Source organism: Ovis canadensis, chromosome 6, assembly GCF_042477335.2.
Source record: "Ovis canadensis isolate MfBH-ARS-UI-01 breed Bighorn chromosome 6, ARS-UI_OviCan_v2, whole genome shotgun sequence".
Taxonomy (NCBI): Eukaryota; Metazoa; Chordata; class Mammalia; order Artiodactyla; family Bovidae; genus Ovis; species Ovis canadensis.
Genome location: NC_091250.1, coordinates 38,983,336 through 39,000,619, shown reverse-complemented (window position 1 = coordinate 39,000,619; position 17,284 = coordinate 38,983,336). Strand labels below are relative to the sequence as shown.

Below are 17,284 nucleotides of genomic sequence, written 5' to 3'. Positions count from 1 at the left end.
ACAGCAAGAGTCCTAGTTTATACTAAGTGCTTGATAATTTGTTATTAGTTTTATTTTTACTCTAATTATTCCAGAACTAAATAGCAACTTACTCTGGCTATGTGTAAGATAGGAAAATTCTTCCCTTACTGTTCCTCAAATATAGAAATGCTGAATTATAACACTATGTTTGTGTTTGTTTAATAAATATTTATTTAGCATTGAGGCTGGGTGAAACACTACATAGAGAAAAACAAAATTATGCTGATGATTCATATAGAACTTGTGTATGATTCCCATATGTTTTCTGCCAGATGTTTTTTTCTCATTCTGTGATATAAATGTATTTTAAAATATATTTACATACATTTGTTGAATATCTGTTCAAGAAATTATGCTATGCTTTGTGTAGGAATCTGTGAATTGAATGAGGCAGCATCTTCCTTGGAGATGCTATTTATATCATGAGGAAAGACATAGATAAATCAATAAAGATACAATAATTCTCAAAGTCATTGTGTTATTAATTGCAATTTCAATGGTGTAGAAAATGCATATTATATCCAGAGGGGGAAAATATTTATGGAATACAGCAGTTTTGGTGTTTTGTTCTTTATACTTAATATCTTAACAAACTAATTTTTAAAAATCATTGCATTGTTTTATAAAGAAATACAATTTTACTACAAAAATATTAGTGATATGGAAGAGTAACATAAAAGAAGTCATATGTCTCTCAAAATTTACCTCTCATGTACAACTGCTGGTTGCTCACAGCCAATAGAATTATGCTGCATTTTGAGTTAGATGGGCAGGATTATTTAAAAGTGAGAACATAATCTATATGCTATTTTTAAATAAAATAATTTTAAATGACATGAAGTAATATAAAGTAAAATCAAAGAACATTAATTATCAGATAATTTTTTTTACTCAGAACGCTGTCAGTGTCATTTACCATTAAGAAAACTGAAGTTACAAAAAATAGTGAAATAATTGAGTCACTTTATATTCAAATTAGTATTAAATGACTGAATTCTATGAAAGATGATGTTAATTCTTTATACGTTCTTCTCCTCAAATGCTCACTTTTTCCATTCTATGGTCACTTCTATCTCATCAAGATTTTTAACCTTTGCATTTTGCAGTGCTATCCTAATCCTTATGATACTTAGTCTTTGACCTATATGTACATGTATTCCAGTTACCATGTGTTCTTTCTCCAAAGTTTTTACATTTCCATTTTGCTTACTTTTGTTCTTCTATTTGCTGGCTGGGTTTTCTTCTTTATTTAAATTTTGACTATAGTTACATTTGAATATTGAACAATGGTAAAACATCTCTAATAAAAACCAGTAATTCTTTGCTCTTCCCCTTGCCAGAAACAATTTCATCCCCTCCTTGTTCAGTACAGTGCAGCCACTCAGTCATGTCCGACTCTTTGCGACCCCGTGGACTGCAGCATGCCACGCTTCCCTGTCCATCACCAACTCCCAGAGCTTGCTCAAACTCATGTCCATCTAGTTGGTGATGCCATCCAACCATCTCATCCTCTGTCATCCCCTTCTCCTCCTGCCTTCAATCTTTCCCAGCATCAGGGTCTTTTCCAGTGAGTCAGTTCTTCGCATCAGGTGGCCAAAGTATTGGAGTTTCAGCTTTAGCATCAGTTCTTCCCATGAATATTCAAGACTGATTTCCTTTAGGATTGACTGGTTGGATCTTCTTACAGTCCAAGGGACTTTTAAGAGTCTTCTCCAGCACCAGAGTTCAAAAGCATCAATTCTTCAGTGCTCAGCTTTCTTTATGTTCCAACTCTCACATCCATACATAACTACTGGAAAAACCATAGCTTTGACCAGATGAACCTTTGTCAGTAATGTCTCTGCTTTTTAATATGCTGCCTAGGTTGGTCACAACTTTTTTTCCAAGGAGCAAGCGTCTTTAATTTAATGGCTACAGTCACCATCTGCAGTGATTTTGGAGCCCCTCAAAATAAAGTCTGTTACTGTTTCCACTATTTCCCCATCTGTTTGCCATGAAGTGATGGGATCGGATGCCATGATCTTCATTTTTTGAATGTTGTGTTTTAGGCCAACTTTTTCTCTTTCTTCATTCACTTTCATCAAGAGGCTCTTTTGTTCTTCTTTGCTTTCTGCCATAAGGGTGGTGTCATCTGCATATCTGAAGTTATTGATATTTCTCCCGGAAATCTTGATTCCAGCTTGTGCCTCATCCAACCCAGCATTTCTTATGATGTACTTTGCATATAAGTTAAATAAGCAGGATGACAACATACAGACTTGACATACTCCTTTCCCTATTTGGAACCAGTCTGTTGTTCCATGTCCAGTTCTTCCAGCTGCTTCTCGTCCTGCAAAGAGAAGAAGAAGTGGAAGTCGCTTCAGTCGTGTCTGACTCTGTGTGACCCCATAGACGGCAGCCCAACAGGCTCCCCCATCCCTGGGATTCTCCAGGCAAGAACACTGGAGTGTGTTGCCATTTCCTTCTCCAATGCATGAAAGAGAAAAGTGAAAGTGAAGTCGCTCAGTTGTGAGGTGGTCTGGTATTCCCATCTCTTTAAGAATTTTTCACAGTTCATTGTGATCCACACAGTCAAAGGCTTTGGCGTAGTCAATAAAGCAGAAGTCCCTGTTTTTCAGAAACTCTCTTGCTTTTTCAGTGATCCAATGGATGTTGGCAATTTGATCTCTGGTTCATCTGCCTTTTCTAAATCCAGCTTGAGTATCTGCAAGTTCATGGTTCTTGTACTGTTGAAGCCTGGCTTGGAAAATTTTGAGCATTACTTTGCTAGCGTGTGAGATGAGTGCAGTTATGCAGTAATTTGAACATTCTTGGCATTGCCTTTCTTTGGGATTGGAATGAAAACTGACCTTTTACAGTCCTGTGGCCACTGCTGAATTTTTCAAATTTGCTGGCTTATTGAGTGCAGTACTTTCACAGCATCATCTTTTAGGATTTGAAATAGCTCAACTGGAATTCCATCACCTCCACTAGCTTTGTTCGTAGTGATGCTTCCTAAGGCCCACTTGACTTCATACTCCAGAATGTCTGGCTCTAGGTGAGTGATCACACCATCGTCTTTATCTGGATTGTGAAGGTCTTTTTTGTACAGTTCTTCTGTGTATTCTTGCCGCCTCTTCTTAATATCTTCTGCTTCTGTTTGGTCCATACCATTTCTGTCCTTTATATGCCCATCTTTGCATGAAATGTTCCCTTGGTTCCCTTGGTATCTCTAATTTTCTTGAAGAGATCTCTAGTCTTTCCCATTCTATTGTTTTCCTCTATTTGTTTGCATTGATCACTGAAGAAGGCTTGCTTGTCTCTCCTTGCTATTCTTTAGAACTCTGCATTCAAATGGGTATATCTTTCCTTTTCTCCTTTGCCTTTAGCTTCTCTTCTTTTCTCAGCTATTTGTAAGGCCTCCTCAGACTACCATTTTGCCTTTTTGCATTTCTTTTTCTTGGGGATGCTCTTGCTCACTGCTTCCTGTACAATGCCACGAACCTCCATCCATAGTTCTTCAAGCACTCTGTATATCAGATTTAATCCTTTGAATCTCATCCCCTCCTAGGAACCTTAAGAACCTCTGTTAGTCTTCCAAATTCTCTTGTTACTCTATTTCATGTTTCCTCTATTATTTCTTAGTTTACTAATTCTATTACCTATTTTTTTCCTATAATATGCTAGATAAGGATTTCAATCTATTAGCCTTTGAGAGTCTTTCCTTATTCCCCAGTGTATTTAAATCACAACTTGAAGCTAAACCATTAGACATATTTTACATTATTATGATTGTTTAGTCCATTTTAGGCTGCTTTAATACAATACCATAGACGTGGTGGTCTGAACAATGAACATTTATTTCTCATAGTTCTGTGAGCTAGAAGTCCAAAGTCAGGGCACCAGCAGGTCAAATCCTGGTGAGGTCCCTCTGCTGGGTTACAGATTGCTGGTGTCTTTCTGTGATCTCACAGGGCACGACGGGCAAGAGAGCTCCCTGGAGCCTCCTTTATAAGTGTTCTAATTTCATTCATGAGGGCTCCATTCTCATGACCTCATCACCTCCTATTGGTCCGTCTCCTAATTCCATCACACTGAGGGCTATTGTTTCAATATATGACTGTAGGGGGAGGACAAAAATATTCAGTTCATAACCATGATTATATGCACATTTATACTGTTAATCCAAATAGTACATAATGATCCTGCTTTCTTTTTTGTTTTGTTTTGCTCTGTTTTTCTGCTATTAATTTTATTTTCTTTTGTAGTTTGCAGGTAAAAGATTGTAATATATCTATCTTTAATTTTTTCAAAATGTCCAATCAGAATTTTCAAACCATTAGCATTTTTCCTCAAATTTTCACATACATGATACAATCTTACAACTGTTTTATTTTCTTTGAATCTCCCTCCTGAAATCCTCCATTCTTCTATTATAAGTCCCTATGCCTCTTAAACAGCTGCCATCCTGAAACTCTTTTTCTCTTGGTATTTTAATTTACTTTTTTATTGTAATATAACTTACATTTCCAGTCTAAGATATATAGATGAATAGATTTTTATGTAAGTGTACTTTGTGTAACAACCACTCAGATCAAGATATAGAACATTTTCAGAACCCCAGCATGTTCCCTCTTATCTGCTTCCATTCATTAATCCTACCTCAAATGTTTTGATCTATATCATGGTGGGTTTCTTTTTTTTGTTTTTTAACTTCATATAAACACTGTCATTCAGTATATACTTGTTTTTTCTTTCATTCAACATTAGGTCTTTGGATTCATCCATTCATGTTAGCAGTGATTCATTTTTATTGCTGTACAATATTCTATAGTATGAAGATACTATAAAATATTTTTGTAAGAGCTGTCTTATAATTTATCATAATGTGGCCTTGAAACTGCTCTGTAAAAAATATATCAACCTGATATTTTTCTCCTCCTGGATGACTTGCTTTTCTTTCCTGAATATATGAAGAGGTTTTATAATAATCATTAAACCAAGAGAAATTTAATCATGATATGTTTCCTCTAACAATTTTTCCATGAAACTGGTTTCTTTTTCTTCCATATTTTAAAGATTTAAAAACTATATTTAAATTTTTTAATATGTCCTTTGTTCTCTTCTATTTCAGGTTTTTGGAGTATCTTTATGTTCAATGTTTTCCTTTTTTGGCTCTTATCCATATATATCAGATTTTTCATCAGTTCTTTAATTTTGTTCTCTCTTTTTGTGTTTACTATGAAAATATAAAGCTTTACTTTGAGGCCAGAGATAAAATATTATCTATGTCTAATCTAGTCAGTGCTTTTTCTGATTTATTATCTGAGCAATGGTACTGCTTTTGGCTTTTGATCTTTTTATCTATTTATTATACCCTTTCAAATGATTCTTTTAAAAATATTAAATCAAGTCAACTTGGTTTTGACCTTAGGTTTTATTTAATTAATTTTTTAATACTCTGAAGAACTTTTCTTGTGTTTTTCTTCCCTGCTTATCGTTTCTCCTAGTTTTTTTCTTGTTGTGCTGCTTTCTTTATTATGATGATCATATTATTATTGTTCATGTGGTTGCCATCATCTCTTTCAATAACTGTGAGTTCGTATTGCTAATCCTTTCATCTTGCTCATGATTCTCTTAGCTCATTTTAGACTTGTATTTCCTTAAGATTGTCTGGGTAAATTATCCTTAAGCTCTCTTCCCTACTGGCCACTTTTTATTTTTCCATGCAAGCTATAGTTTGAGAGAGAATGTCTACATTCCAGTCAGTTGTTAGGGCGTGAGAGAAAAGAGAAGGAAGATCTGTCAGTGTGACTCACATTGGAGGCAGTGGATTATAGTCTCTAATGAGACCTTTTCTGCAGGACCCCTCCCAGTGCTCAGGGATGCTCTTGATTTCCTGTACAATTTGGCTGGCTTCGCTGCCTCACCCTGAGTCCTGACTTCTTCATGATTCAGCCTTTCTTGCTTCTGCGGACGTCCCTGACCAGTTTCCAATTAGGGAAGAGATTCATGACCACCCTGCCAGTTTGGTGGTTTATAAGTTTTCCCATCAGTTCTGGCTTTAGGGTAGGAGATAGATAAGGGCTAGCATTGCCTCCCTAGAACCTCCGATTTATTTCATCAACATTAACTTTTTGGTTTCTGACATAATGCTCCCTTTGTTTTTTATTATTGAATTTTTTATTTATTTATTTTATTTTATTAGTTTTCTGGGCATGGAAATTCTATAATCTGCCTTGATGTACCCATCTTTACATGGAAGAAGTATTTTCAAGTCCTCCAACATATATTCTCTCATTTCTTCTCAGAATAATCTGATTCATGAGGTAGGGCTTATTTAAAAAAAAACAAACCTTCATTTAGTTGGTGACGAAACAATGACTGAAAGGAATTAAGGAGGTAAATCTAGTTAAAATTACATGGTTACTGGTAGAGCCATGCTTGGTAGCCCAGCATCCCTAATCCCACAGAACAGTCTTTTCATTCTGTCTCAAGGCCTCTCATTTACTTCAGTTGAGCTTTCTAGATTCACACTTGTGCCGGGAGTACAGTGTACACTTGCACAAAGCATGAACTCTGTGTTGCATCTGAAGAATTATCTTAATCCCATAGGGTTACTTTGGGGATACTACAAATTATACTATTGGTCTCTGGTGTAAACAAATTAAGGGCTTCCCAGGTGGCACTAGTGGTAAAGAACCTGCCTGACAATGCAGGAAATTAAGAGATGCAGGTTTAAACCCAGGGCTGGGAAGATCCCCTGGAGGAGGGCATGGCAACTCACTCTAGCATTCTTGCCTGGAGAATCCTGTGGACAGAGAAGCCTGGTGGGCTGTGGTCCATAGGGTCGCAAAGAGCTGGACGTGACTGAAGCGACTTTGCATGCACACACATAAGCAAAGTAACATATTCCATAAGAAGTACATTTAATTCTTCAAGAACTGATAATATAATCAGCTTTTAGCCTGTCAATATAAGAAAATTAATACATTATTTTCTCTTTTCCAGAAAATGCAAAAGACATCATCGTGATATATGAAGGAGATGCTGAGGAATGGGCTCTGTACTTGAGCGAAGTTTTCTCACATGTTGTGAAAATGGAAGCAACCCTTTTATATTGCCTGGAGAATTGCTCTCTTCGGGATTTGGACTTGCTGAATTTAAGCTCCTACAAGTGTAAACTTTTGATATTATCAAATAGCCTGCTTGAAAACCTATCTCCAAAGAAAGGTCAATTTCTGAAAAACATACTTTTTTCATCAGAAAGTGTGGTCACTCTGCTGTGTGGGATGAAGAGTTCAGATCAATTCTACAAATTATTAAATATCTCTAGAAGCAGATGGGAGATCTCAACGGAGCAGGGGCCTGAAGAATACATCTCTGTAATTGAGAGTATCATATTTGGAGGTAGCGTTGCCAAATCGTATTTGTTTGTCTTTGTTTATTTTTTAATTAAAACTTTGAAAGTTTTTTTTGAACCAATGAATATTTGACAGTGGAACTAAAGGAAAAAAAAAGGAAATCCAACTTTATTTAACAGTGTATTATACTTTCCTCAAAATTCATGAAGATTCTTAATTTTAGCTTTATTCCGGACAATGTTTATCAGTGGTTCAAAAAATGGTTTATAAACATATTCCTTAGGGCAGCTTGCAGGAGATCATACTTTGTAGAACAAATGCTATATGTTAGTTTTTGTTTTAGTTTTCCTTTTTCTTTTTTTGGGGGAGGGGGGCTCTTTTCTGCAAGACATAGATTCAATATTCTTCTTATTTCAGGCATAACTTCTTGGCCTCTGTCTTTAAATGTGTGCTCTATCTTATTATTATGATTTTCTTTCTCAGAGATTCCTTTTATATGTGTTTGATTTATTTTATCTTAATATACAGTTTCTAATTCTTTTTGATTATTAATATCAGTTTATTAATACTTAACTTATATTCATCATTTCAGTCTTTGCTACATTCTTATATTTTCTGTACTCTCTCTTCCCTTGTATTATTTCAAATTTTTTCTTCAGTTTTATATTGCTTTACTTCTTTCATTTTAACCTTTGATTGAACACAGGAAGTTTGCAATGAATTTCTTGTTCTTATCTTCTTCTTAACACCTTGATTTCTCCACTGTATAATTGTTTCAAAACCGTGATCATAATTTATCACATTTTAAAAATTCATGGAAAAATGCTTGGTCACAACTTTCTACTTTTATGGCAATGAGATTTTAGTATGTGATTCTTTATGTGCTGGTTTGCTCTTTCTCTCATAGTTACCTTCATATGGATCCTGTGCTGGACCATGTGTCTGGGTTTTCTTTTGTATCACTGAACATGATCGAGAATGTGGGTTTTGTTGTTTGTTCTTCCCTACCCCCACAATGAAAGACTTTACTTTGTTTTCACAGACATAGACTGCTTCCTACAGATTTGTCTTTTCTGTAGAGTTCTTCATTTAGCCTCACCTTTTCTGCTTTTTGGAACCAAACCACTTCTACCTGAAACTATTGCATCATGTCTACAATATAGAAAGGCATGACCTCTAGAATTAGAGAAAGCTATGTTTGTTAGCTCTTTTTGAAATCTGATTTTGGAACCACTCTATTGACCTGGAGGCCTAAGAGGTCACTGTTTGCTATTTTCAGTGAATAGGACATTTGCATAATTGTTTCTCATTCTCTATGTTTTGGGATGATTTGCAGCAATAAAAAGGGGGAAATGTTGACCCTACGCTATGATTTTCAAACTGGCAGTCCTCTAATATCTAATAATCTGTCACTTTTTATTTTTGTTTAGTATTTCCCAAGTATCTTTTGTATTTTTAGTTGAAAAGGAAAAATGTTGCAATTGGAAATGATAAAGTATTTATTACAGTAAAATACACATAAGAACATAAGATACAGGTAAGTTTATGCTCATTGTCTCCTCTGATACAGAGGAACACTAAAAATTGGGACAAAATTTTGAGTGGTTTTCCACACCCATTATTTTCACTTCCTTGAAGAATTCAAGTTGTATTGGCCACTTATATTATGATATCACTATTGTGTAAAAATACTTGGGCATACCTCATTGTTGTTTTGGTTGTTTTGTTTTATGAAGAGTACCGTTGAGTGGCTATATTTTCAAATTGTATTCCCATTGATATTCGATAGGAAAAAATCTTATAGCTTATGGACAACACAGGACTATTTTTGAAGATATTGTTAGCTCTCACCTTCCCATATTCAGTTTTTACACTGATTTCTTATAATAGCTTCAGTTGAGTTCAGTCTCTCAGTTGTATCCGACTCTTTGCGACCCCATGAACCGCAGCATGCCAGGCCTCCCTATCCATCACCAACTCCTGGAGTTCACCCAAATTCATGTCCATTGAGTCGGTGATGCCATCCAACCATCTCATCCTCTGTCGCCCCTTCTCGTCCTGCCCTCAGTCTTTCCCAGCATCAGGGTCTTTTTAAATGAGTCAGCTCTTTGCATCAGGTGGCCAAAGTATTGGAGTTTCAGCTTCAACATCAGTCCTTCCAATAAACATCTAGGACTGATCTCTTCCAGGATGGACTGGTTGAATCTCCTTGCAGTCCAAGGGACTCTCAACACCACAGCTCAAAAACATAAATTCTTCGGCAGTCAGCTTTCTTTATAGTTGAACTCTTGCATCCATTCGTGACTACTGGAAAAACCATAGCCTTGACTAGATGGACCTTTGTTGACAATGTCTCTGCTTTTTAACATGCTGTCTAGGTTGGTCATGACTTTCCTTCCAAGGAGTAAGTGTCTTTTAATTTCATGCTGCAATCACCATCTGCAGTGATTTTGGAGCCCCAAAAGAAATAGTCATCCACTGTTTCCCCATCTATTTGCCATGAAGTGATGGGACCAGATGCCATGATCTTCATTTTCTGAATGGTGAGCTTTAAGCCAACTTTTTCACTCTCCTCTTTCACTTTCATCAAGAGGCTTTTTAGCTCCTCTTCACTTTCTGCCATAAGGGTGGTGTCATCTGCGTATCTGAGGTGATTGATATTTCTCCTGGCAGTCTTGATTCCAGCTTGTGCTTCTTTCAGCCCAGCATTTCTCATGATATGCTCTGCATATAAGTTAAATAAGCAGGGTGACAATATACAGCCTTGACGTATTCCTTTTCCTATTTGGAACCAGTCTGTTGTTCCATGTCCCATTCTATAATAGCTTTCTGCTAAGTCACTTCAGTCGTGTCCAACTCTGTGCGACCACCTAGATGGCAGCCCACCAGGCTCCCCCGTCCCTGGGATTCTCCAGGCAAGAACACTGGAGTGGGTTGCCATCTCCTTCTCCAATGCATGAAAGTGAAAAGTGAAAGTGGAGTCACTCAGTCGTGTCCAACCCTCAGCGACCCCAGGGACTGCAGCCTTCCAGGCTCCTCCATTCATGGGATTTTCCAGGCAAGAGTACTGGAATGGTGTGCCATTGCCTTCTCTGTATAATAGCTTAGATGTACCTAAAAAATAGTAAATATAATAATATTGTGTGAAAAAAAATTCAAAGGTAAATTTGTCTGAAACTGTAAGCATGCAATCAAAATACAGATCAATAAGCAATTGGCTAATCATGCCTAAAATAATTTTATGTATTGGCTGAGTCACTTGAAAAAATTGGTATTAATTGCTGTGGTCTATGCAATAATAATTTGTTTTAGTAAATCCCTTGAATGTTGTGCTAAATTATTTTTTTGTTATCTGTTGCCATTTGTGTTGAACACATAAAGTCTGTTTTTTTTAAAAAATGGGTAATTAGTATGAAAGATGTGGAATTCAATTTTAGTGTCCTTTTTCTATTCCCCTTCTGTGCCGCAGAGAATTATACAGGAAGAAAGGAAACTTATTATTCAGGAACATTATATGATAAAGAGAATAATAAAAAAGCCAGAAAAGTCTTGGAAATAATTACATGTTGTAATATACTCACAAAAGAAAGACAAATCAGAGGAAATTTTCTAAAACTTAATGAAAGGGAAAGATATTTTATAATTAGTCAAGATTCTGGAAAACTTTTATTGTTAAAATTATGAAAAAATATACAGTAATTCATGTGCAATGTGAGTGTTTTATTTCTATTTAACAAATGAAGAAATATTAATTTCCTGTCTCCTTCATTCACCAACTGGGAATAATACAAACCTGTGTATGTTTTCTACCTTTCTGTATGTAGTGTAACCAATTTGACCATATGTTTTCCTTTTCTGTCTTCTGTTTGTTTATTTTTGGATCTTTACCTTGTTTTCTCCTTCTAATCTTTTCACATGTATAGGTTTCATACAGCATAGTTTAGATGTAATATGAATTATCTGATCTCAAATCTATATAAAATCAACTAACTTTTCTGAGTGTTACCATTATGTATTTTGCTGCTTATGAATCCTTCCCTTAAAAGAGTGTGTACCAGTTCCAGTGATCCCAGCTCATCTACTGGGTCACCTTCCTCCCTTTCTCTTTCTTCTTATATCTTTTAAGCATTCTGGCTTGTTATCAACAGTTGAGTCAGCTCTCTCTAACCTTTATTTTATCATATTTTATATTTATATGAAAATATGATGTTCATATATATTTCATATTTATCATACTTTCTTTATTGTTGAATTGTAGATGTAATAGTAATGGGAGAGCTGCTAATACTTTCATGAACAACTTTAACATTTTGATTTGTTTTCATATTACCAAACCAAGGATTTCAGATATTTAACTTTGATAATGTAAAATAGGAATCATTAAATTATGAACAGCAATGTAACAGTAAAGTTGTTGGAGAAACAAAACAGGAAAAATGACAATGCCGCCATACATTGAAATAAATCATACAGAAGCATGTTTTTCTTTCCTCTCTTCTGAGCTATGTATTGCTGTAAAAGCTCTGATTTGTTGGTCAATGAGGTCTCATGGCCTTCAGATGAAGTCCATCCATTTTACATGGCCTTCCAGCTCCTCAAAAGCATGGAACTAACATAGATGTTCTGGAGAAGGCAATGGCACCCCACTCCAGTACTCTGGTCTGGAAAATCCCATGGATGGAGGAGCCTGGTGGGCTGCAGTTCATGGGGTCGCTAACAGTTGGACATGAGACCAACTTCACTTTCACTTTTCACTGTCATGCATTGGAGAAGGAAATGGCAACCCACTCCAGTATTCTTGCCTGGAGAATCCCAGGGACGGGGGAGCCTGGTGGGCTGCCATGTTATGGGGTCACACGGGGTCGGACACGACTCAAGTGACTTAGCAGCAGCAGCAGCAGCATCAGTAGCAACATAGATGTTCAGGCCATTTGTGTCATTACCATTAGTATCGGTATGTGCTGTACACAAGGATAATTGGATCACTTTCCATTTCTGGAAACACAGTCTCCCATTTCTGTCTTAAAACCACTGCTCCTATGCTGCCTTCTTTATGTGGAGTAACTTTCCCCATCTTTTTGGTTGAAATCCTAGCCATCCTTCAAGATTCATTGAAAACCTGCTTTATTAATGATTTCATCTCAGATCTTTTCTACTTGAAAATATACTCATCTCTAACTCTATTAAATTTTTATTATTGCTTATTTATAACTCTCATTATATTCTTTGTAATTGTTTTGACACTTTCTTCTCATTATTTTCTGTTTCAAAAATGTAATGCTGCTTTCTTTCCAAAATATTTCAGCATTTTGAATATCGGAAAAAAATCGTAGAAGAATACAAATTGTGTTTCTAAGTTTATAAATGTTTACTGGTGCAGTCGAGTTTCACTTTGTTAATGATGAATGGGCTTATTGTGGTATTTCTGTCAAGATTGAAAGAGTAAAGATGGCAGTGTAGGAAAATCTTAAATTTAACTTTTCCCATGGATCAAGCACATCTATTAATACAACTGTATTTGGAATAGTTCCCTAAGAAAGGGACCTGAAAACTGGACGAAGAACAAAGGCTGAAAGACCCATACAGTTGGCTCAACAGGGAATATGTCCAAGAAAACTATAGAACTGTAGGAAATAGAAACCTGCTTATAAAGGGCTCCCACAGAACACACTTGATATGAAAACCAGTGCAGAAATACCAGATTGAAAAGCATATGGTCCATAGGAGAGGGGACCCACTTACTAATCTTGAAGCATCTGAAGCATCTGCCAGGGAGGCAGGAACCAGTTGAGATGCTCCCCAGAGACTAAGACACTGGCAGGAGACGTTTTTGTGTGGGGGTGGTCTCAGGCTACCTTCCTAATGCTGTCACTGGTAGTTGCCATTTTTTTAATCCTCCCTCCAATCTGTCACCACAGTGGGCATACCCTGCTGAGAGCCACGCCTACTCCTGTGCCTCAGCTGAGCCTTGAAGCCGGGCCAGAGCTATCTCTGCCCACCAGTGTGCTATGGCAGTTGGGCTGTGCCACAGCAAGATATATATATTAGTAGATATATATATTGAACATTCCATTCAAAAGCATCAGAATTAACATTTTTTTCAAGAGCACATAAAACAGTCTCAAGAATAGATTACATGTTAGGTCATAAAGTTTCTATAAGTTAAAGTAGAATGAAATCATATCAAGCATCTTCTCCAATCATAATGGTAGGAAACTAGAAATCAATCATAAGAAAAAATGAAAAAAAAAACCACACAAAAACCTGGAGCATAAACAACATGCTATTGAACAATCAATGGGTCATCAAAGATATCAAAGGAGATTATGGCATGTCTCCTAGAGATAAATAAAAACATAAATAGAATATATAAAAATCAATGGGGTGCAGCAAAAATGCTTCTAAGAAGGAAGTCCACAGCAATATAGGCCTACATCAGGAAGCAAGAAGAATCCCCAATAAACAATCTAACTTTACAAAAGGAATCAGAAAAAATAGCAAATAAAACCCAAAATTAGTAGAAGGAAGAAAATAATATCAGAGAAATGTATTAGAGACCAAAAACAATAGAAAATATCAATGAAACTAAGAACTAGTTCTTTGAAATAACAAGCAAAATCAACAAATATTAGATAGACTAACCAGGAAAGAGAAAAATAACATATAAATAAAATCAGAAATGAAAGAGAAGTTAGAAGATCCACAAAGGATCCACAAATGATCCATAAGGCTACCACAGTTATATGCCAACAAATTGAACAACGTAAAACAAATGGATAAATTACTAGAAACATGCAATCTTTCAAGACTAAATCAGAAGGAAATAGAAAATCTAAGTAGACTGATTATTAGTAAGGAAGTTGAAACTATATAAAAAAGCCCAGGAGCAATATGTTTCACCAAAGTCACCAATACTGATGAATTCTGTAAAACATTCAAAGAAGATTTAGTACCTATCCATTTTGAACTGTTCTAAAAATTTTTAGGGGAAAGTTCAAAAGACAATTTACAAAGCCAGCATTACCCTGACACCAAAACCAGACAATGACACCACAAAAAAAGAGAAAATTACAGGCCAATATCCTTAATGAATATGGATACAAAAATCATCAACAAAACATTAGCAAAATTAATCCAACAATACACTAAAATGATGATACACCATGATCAAGAGGGATTTATTCCAGAAATGCAAAGATGGTCCAATATCTGTCTGGTCCAACATCTCAATTATCCAACATGACACATTATATTAACAAAATGAAGGATAAAATTTATATGATCATTTCAATAGGTGCAGAAAAACCGTTTGACAAAGTTCAAAATATATTTATGATAAAAATTCTAAACAAAGTGGGTTGAGAGAGATCATACCTCAATATAATAAAGGTCATACATGATAAACTTTTAGTAGCATGACACTCAACGGTGAGGAATAAAATAAGTATGCCTCTCTTGCCGCTTTTATTCAACATAGTTTTGGAAATTCTAGCCTCAGATTTAGGCAAGAAAAAGAAAAGTTATTCAAATAAGAAAGGGAGAAGCAAAACTGTCATTGTTTGCTGATCACATAATGCTGTATGTCGGAGAAGGCAATGGCACCCCACTCCAGTACTCTTGCCTGGAAAGTCCCATGGACAGAAGAGCCTGGTAGGCTGCAGTCCATGGGGTCGCTAAGAGTCAGCATGACTGAGCGACTTCACTTTCGCTTTTCACTTTCATGCATTGGAGAAGGCAATGGCACCCCACTGCAGTATTCTTACCTGAAGAATCCCAGAGACAGAGGACCCTAGTGGGCTGCCATCTATGGGGTCGCACAGAGTCGGACACGACTGAAGCGACTTAACAGTAACAGTAGCAATGCTGTATGTAGAAAACCCTAAGAAGTCCACCAAAAAACTGCTAGAACTAACTAATTAATTTGGTAAATTTCCAAAACATGAAATCAACATACATATATCTGTGGTGTTTCTATACACTAATAAAGAAATATCAGAAAGAAAAATTAAGAAAACCATCCCACTTACAATTTCATCATAAGAATAAAATACTCAATATTTTAAATTTAACCAAGGAGGTGAAAGACCTGTACACTGAAAACTGTAAGACACTAATGAAGGAAATTAAGGAGATACAAATATATGAAACTATGTTCTTTGCATACAGATTAAAACAATTAATTTTGTAAAAATGTATGTACTACCCAAAGCAATCTACAGATGGATTACCATCCCTATCAAAGTACCATATGATATATTTCACAGAACTAGAACAAATAATTCTAAAATTTGGATGGCACTGCTAAACATTACAGATAGTTCAAACAATATTAACAAAGAAAAACAAAGCTAGACATATTACACTGGCTGACATCAAACTATATTACAAAGCTCTAATAATAAAGTCAGTGTGGTTCTGGCTCAAAATAGGCACAGATCAAGAAAACAGAATTGAGACCTCAGAAATAAACCTACATGTATAGGACAGTTAATTTTTGGTAAGGAGCAAAGAGCATACAATGGAGAAAGGATAGGTGACTCGTTGGTGAAGAATACACCTGCCAATGTAGGAGACACAGGTTTGATTCCTGAGTTGGGAAGACCCTCTGGAGTAGGAACTGGCAACCCCCTCCAGTATTTTTGCCTGGTAAAATCCCATGGACAGAGAAGCCTAGACGGCTACAGTCCATGGTGTCACATGGTGTCACAAAGAGTCAGACACAACCGAGTGACCGAGCACACAGGTAGTAGGTAGCAGCATTGCACAATGTTCAGTTCTCTGAATTTTAAATTGTGAGATGATATGCAAGAGAACATCCCTGTTAGGAAGTATTTAGGAGTAATGGGGCGTGATGTCAATTGGCATGCATATGTACAACACACACATACACAGACAGATACACTATTTACAAAGATCTGTGTGTGTGCGTGTGTGTGTGTGTATGTGTGTGTGATTATTGGCTAAATATCCTGAGTTATCTCCTATAGATATCTGTGGTTCTAAGAGATGAACAAAAGCAAAGTACGCACATTCTAAGAGATGGACAAAAGTAGGCACAGTCTAAGAGATGAATAAAAAGCGAAGTAAACTGATAGCTGTGCATCTCTGAGAGGTGGTGGCTTTTGAAAGAGGACATAGTTCAGTGCATGCACTGTGAAGCTAGACCTAATTACCCTGTGGGCAGCATTCATGGAGCCTCCGCATGTCTACTTTGTATGTAACAATATAGCATCTTATTGCCATTCTTACTGTGGGATGGGGTGGAGGAAGTCATCTGGCATGGGAAGTCATCTGGCATGAAAAGTCGTGTTTCCTCTGTATAGTTTACTGACTTTTTTCTTCTACATAATGTTTTAGCCCTTTATGTCAAACACCATGTCTTATGTCTTATGCTCTGGTTTGTTGTATGCTGTGTCTCTTAGAAAAATCGAGTAGTTCAAAACCATAAAATGATGTTTAGGAATAACAAACTCACGTTGAGTTTCTCCCCTAGATTTTCTGTGTAAGGTAAATGTTTAAAGGGGAAACTTACTGTTGTCAGTTAAACTGATATTAAATAAATGTATTTCCCACAAAAACCCTATTACATGCCTCTGAGCCCAGGATAGTAGGCATAGGGAAGAGCTGACTTAATAATACTGCCCACCTGATAATATTGTGATGATTCAATTATTTTATACATTTACAGTGCTTACAAGAACTCCTGGCAAAGAGTCTATGCCCAATAAACATAAGCTAGTTCTATTACTTTTCTGTGTATTGATTAAATGAGAGGAAGAAAGGAAGGAAGGGGGGAGGGAGAAACAGAGAGAGGGAAAAAGACAAAAGTAGAGAGGGGAAATAAGGGAGGAGGAGAGGGGAGGCCACATCTGAGAGTGAGGGAGAGAGGCAGGAACTCTAGGACTGCAAATAGAGGCCAA

The 17,284-nt window shown here is 36.3% G+C and overlaps 1 protein-coding gene across 4 annotated transcripts in view; it reads left to right on the top strand.

Moving 5' to 3' along the window:
- BANK1 (B cell scaffold protein with ankyrin repeats 1) overlaps positions 1 to 17,284 on the top strand; it is a 340,384-nt gene that overhangs the window by 34,132 nt on the left and 288,968 nt on the right. For all 4 annotated transcript variants that reach the window (XM_069593619.1, XM_069593616.1, XM_069593618.1 and 1 more), the window contains exon 2: positions 7,012 to 7,410. In XM_069593619.1, coding sequence (XP_069449720.1) covers positions 7,012 to 7,410 — 399 coding nt within the window. The remainder of the gene's footprint in view (positions 1 to 7,011; positions 7,411 to 17,284) is intronic.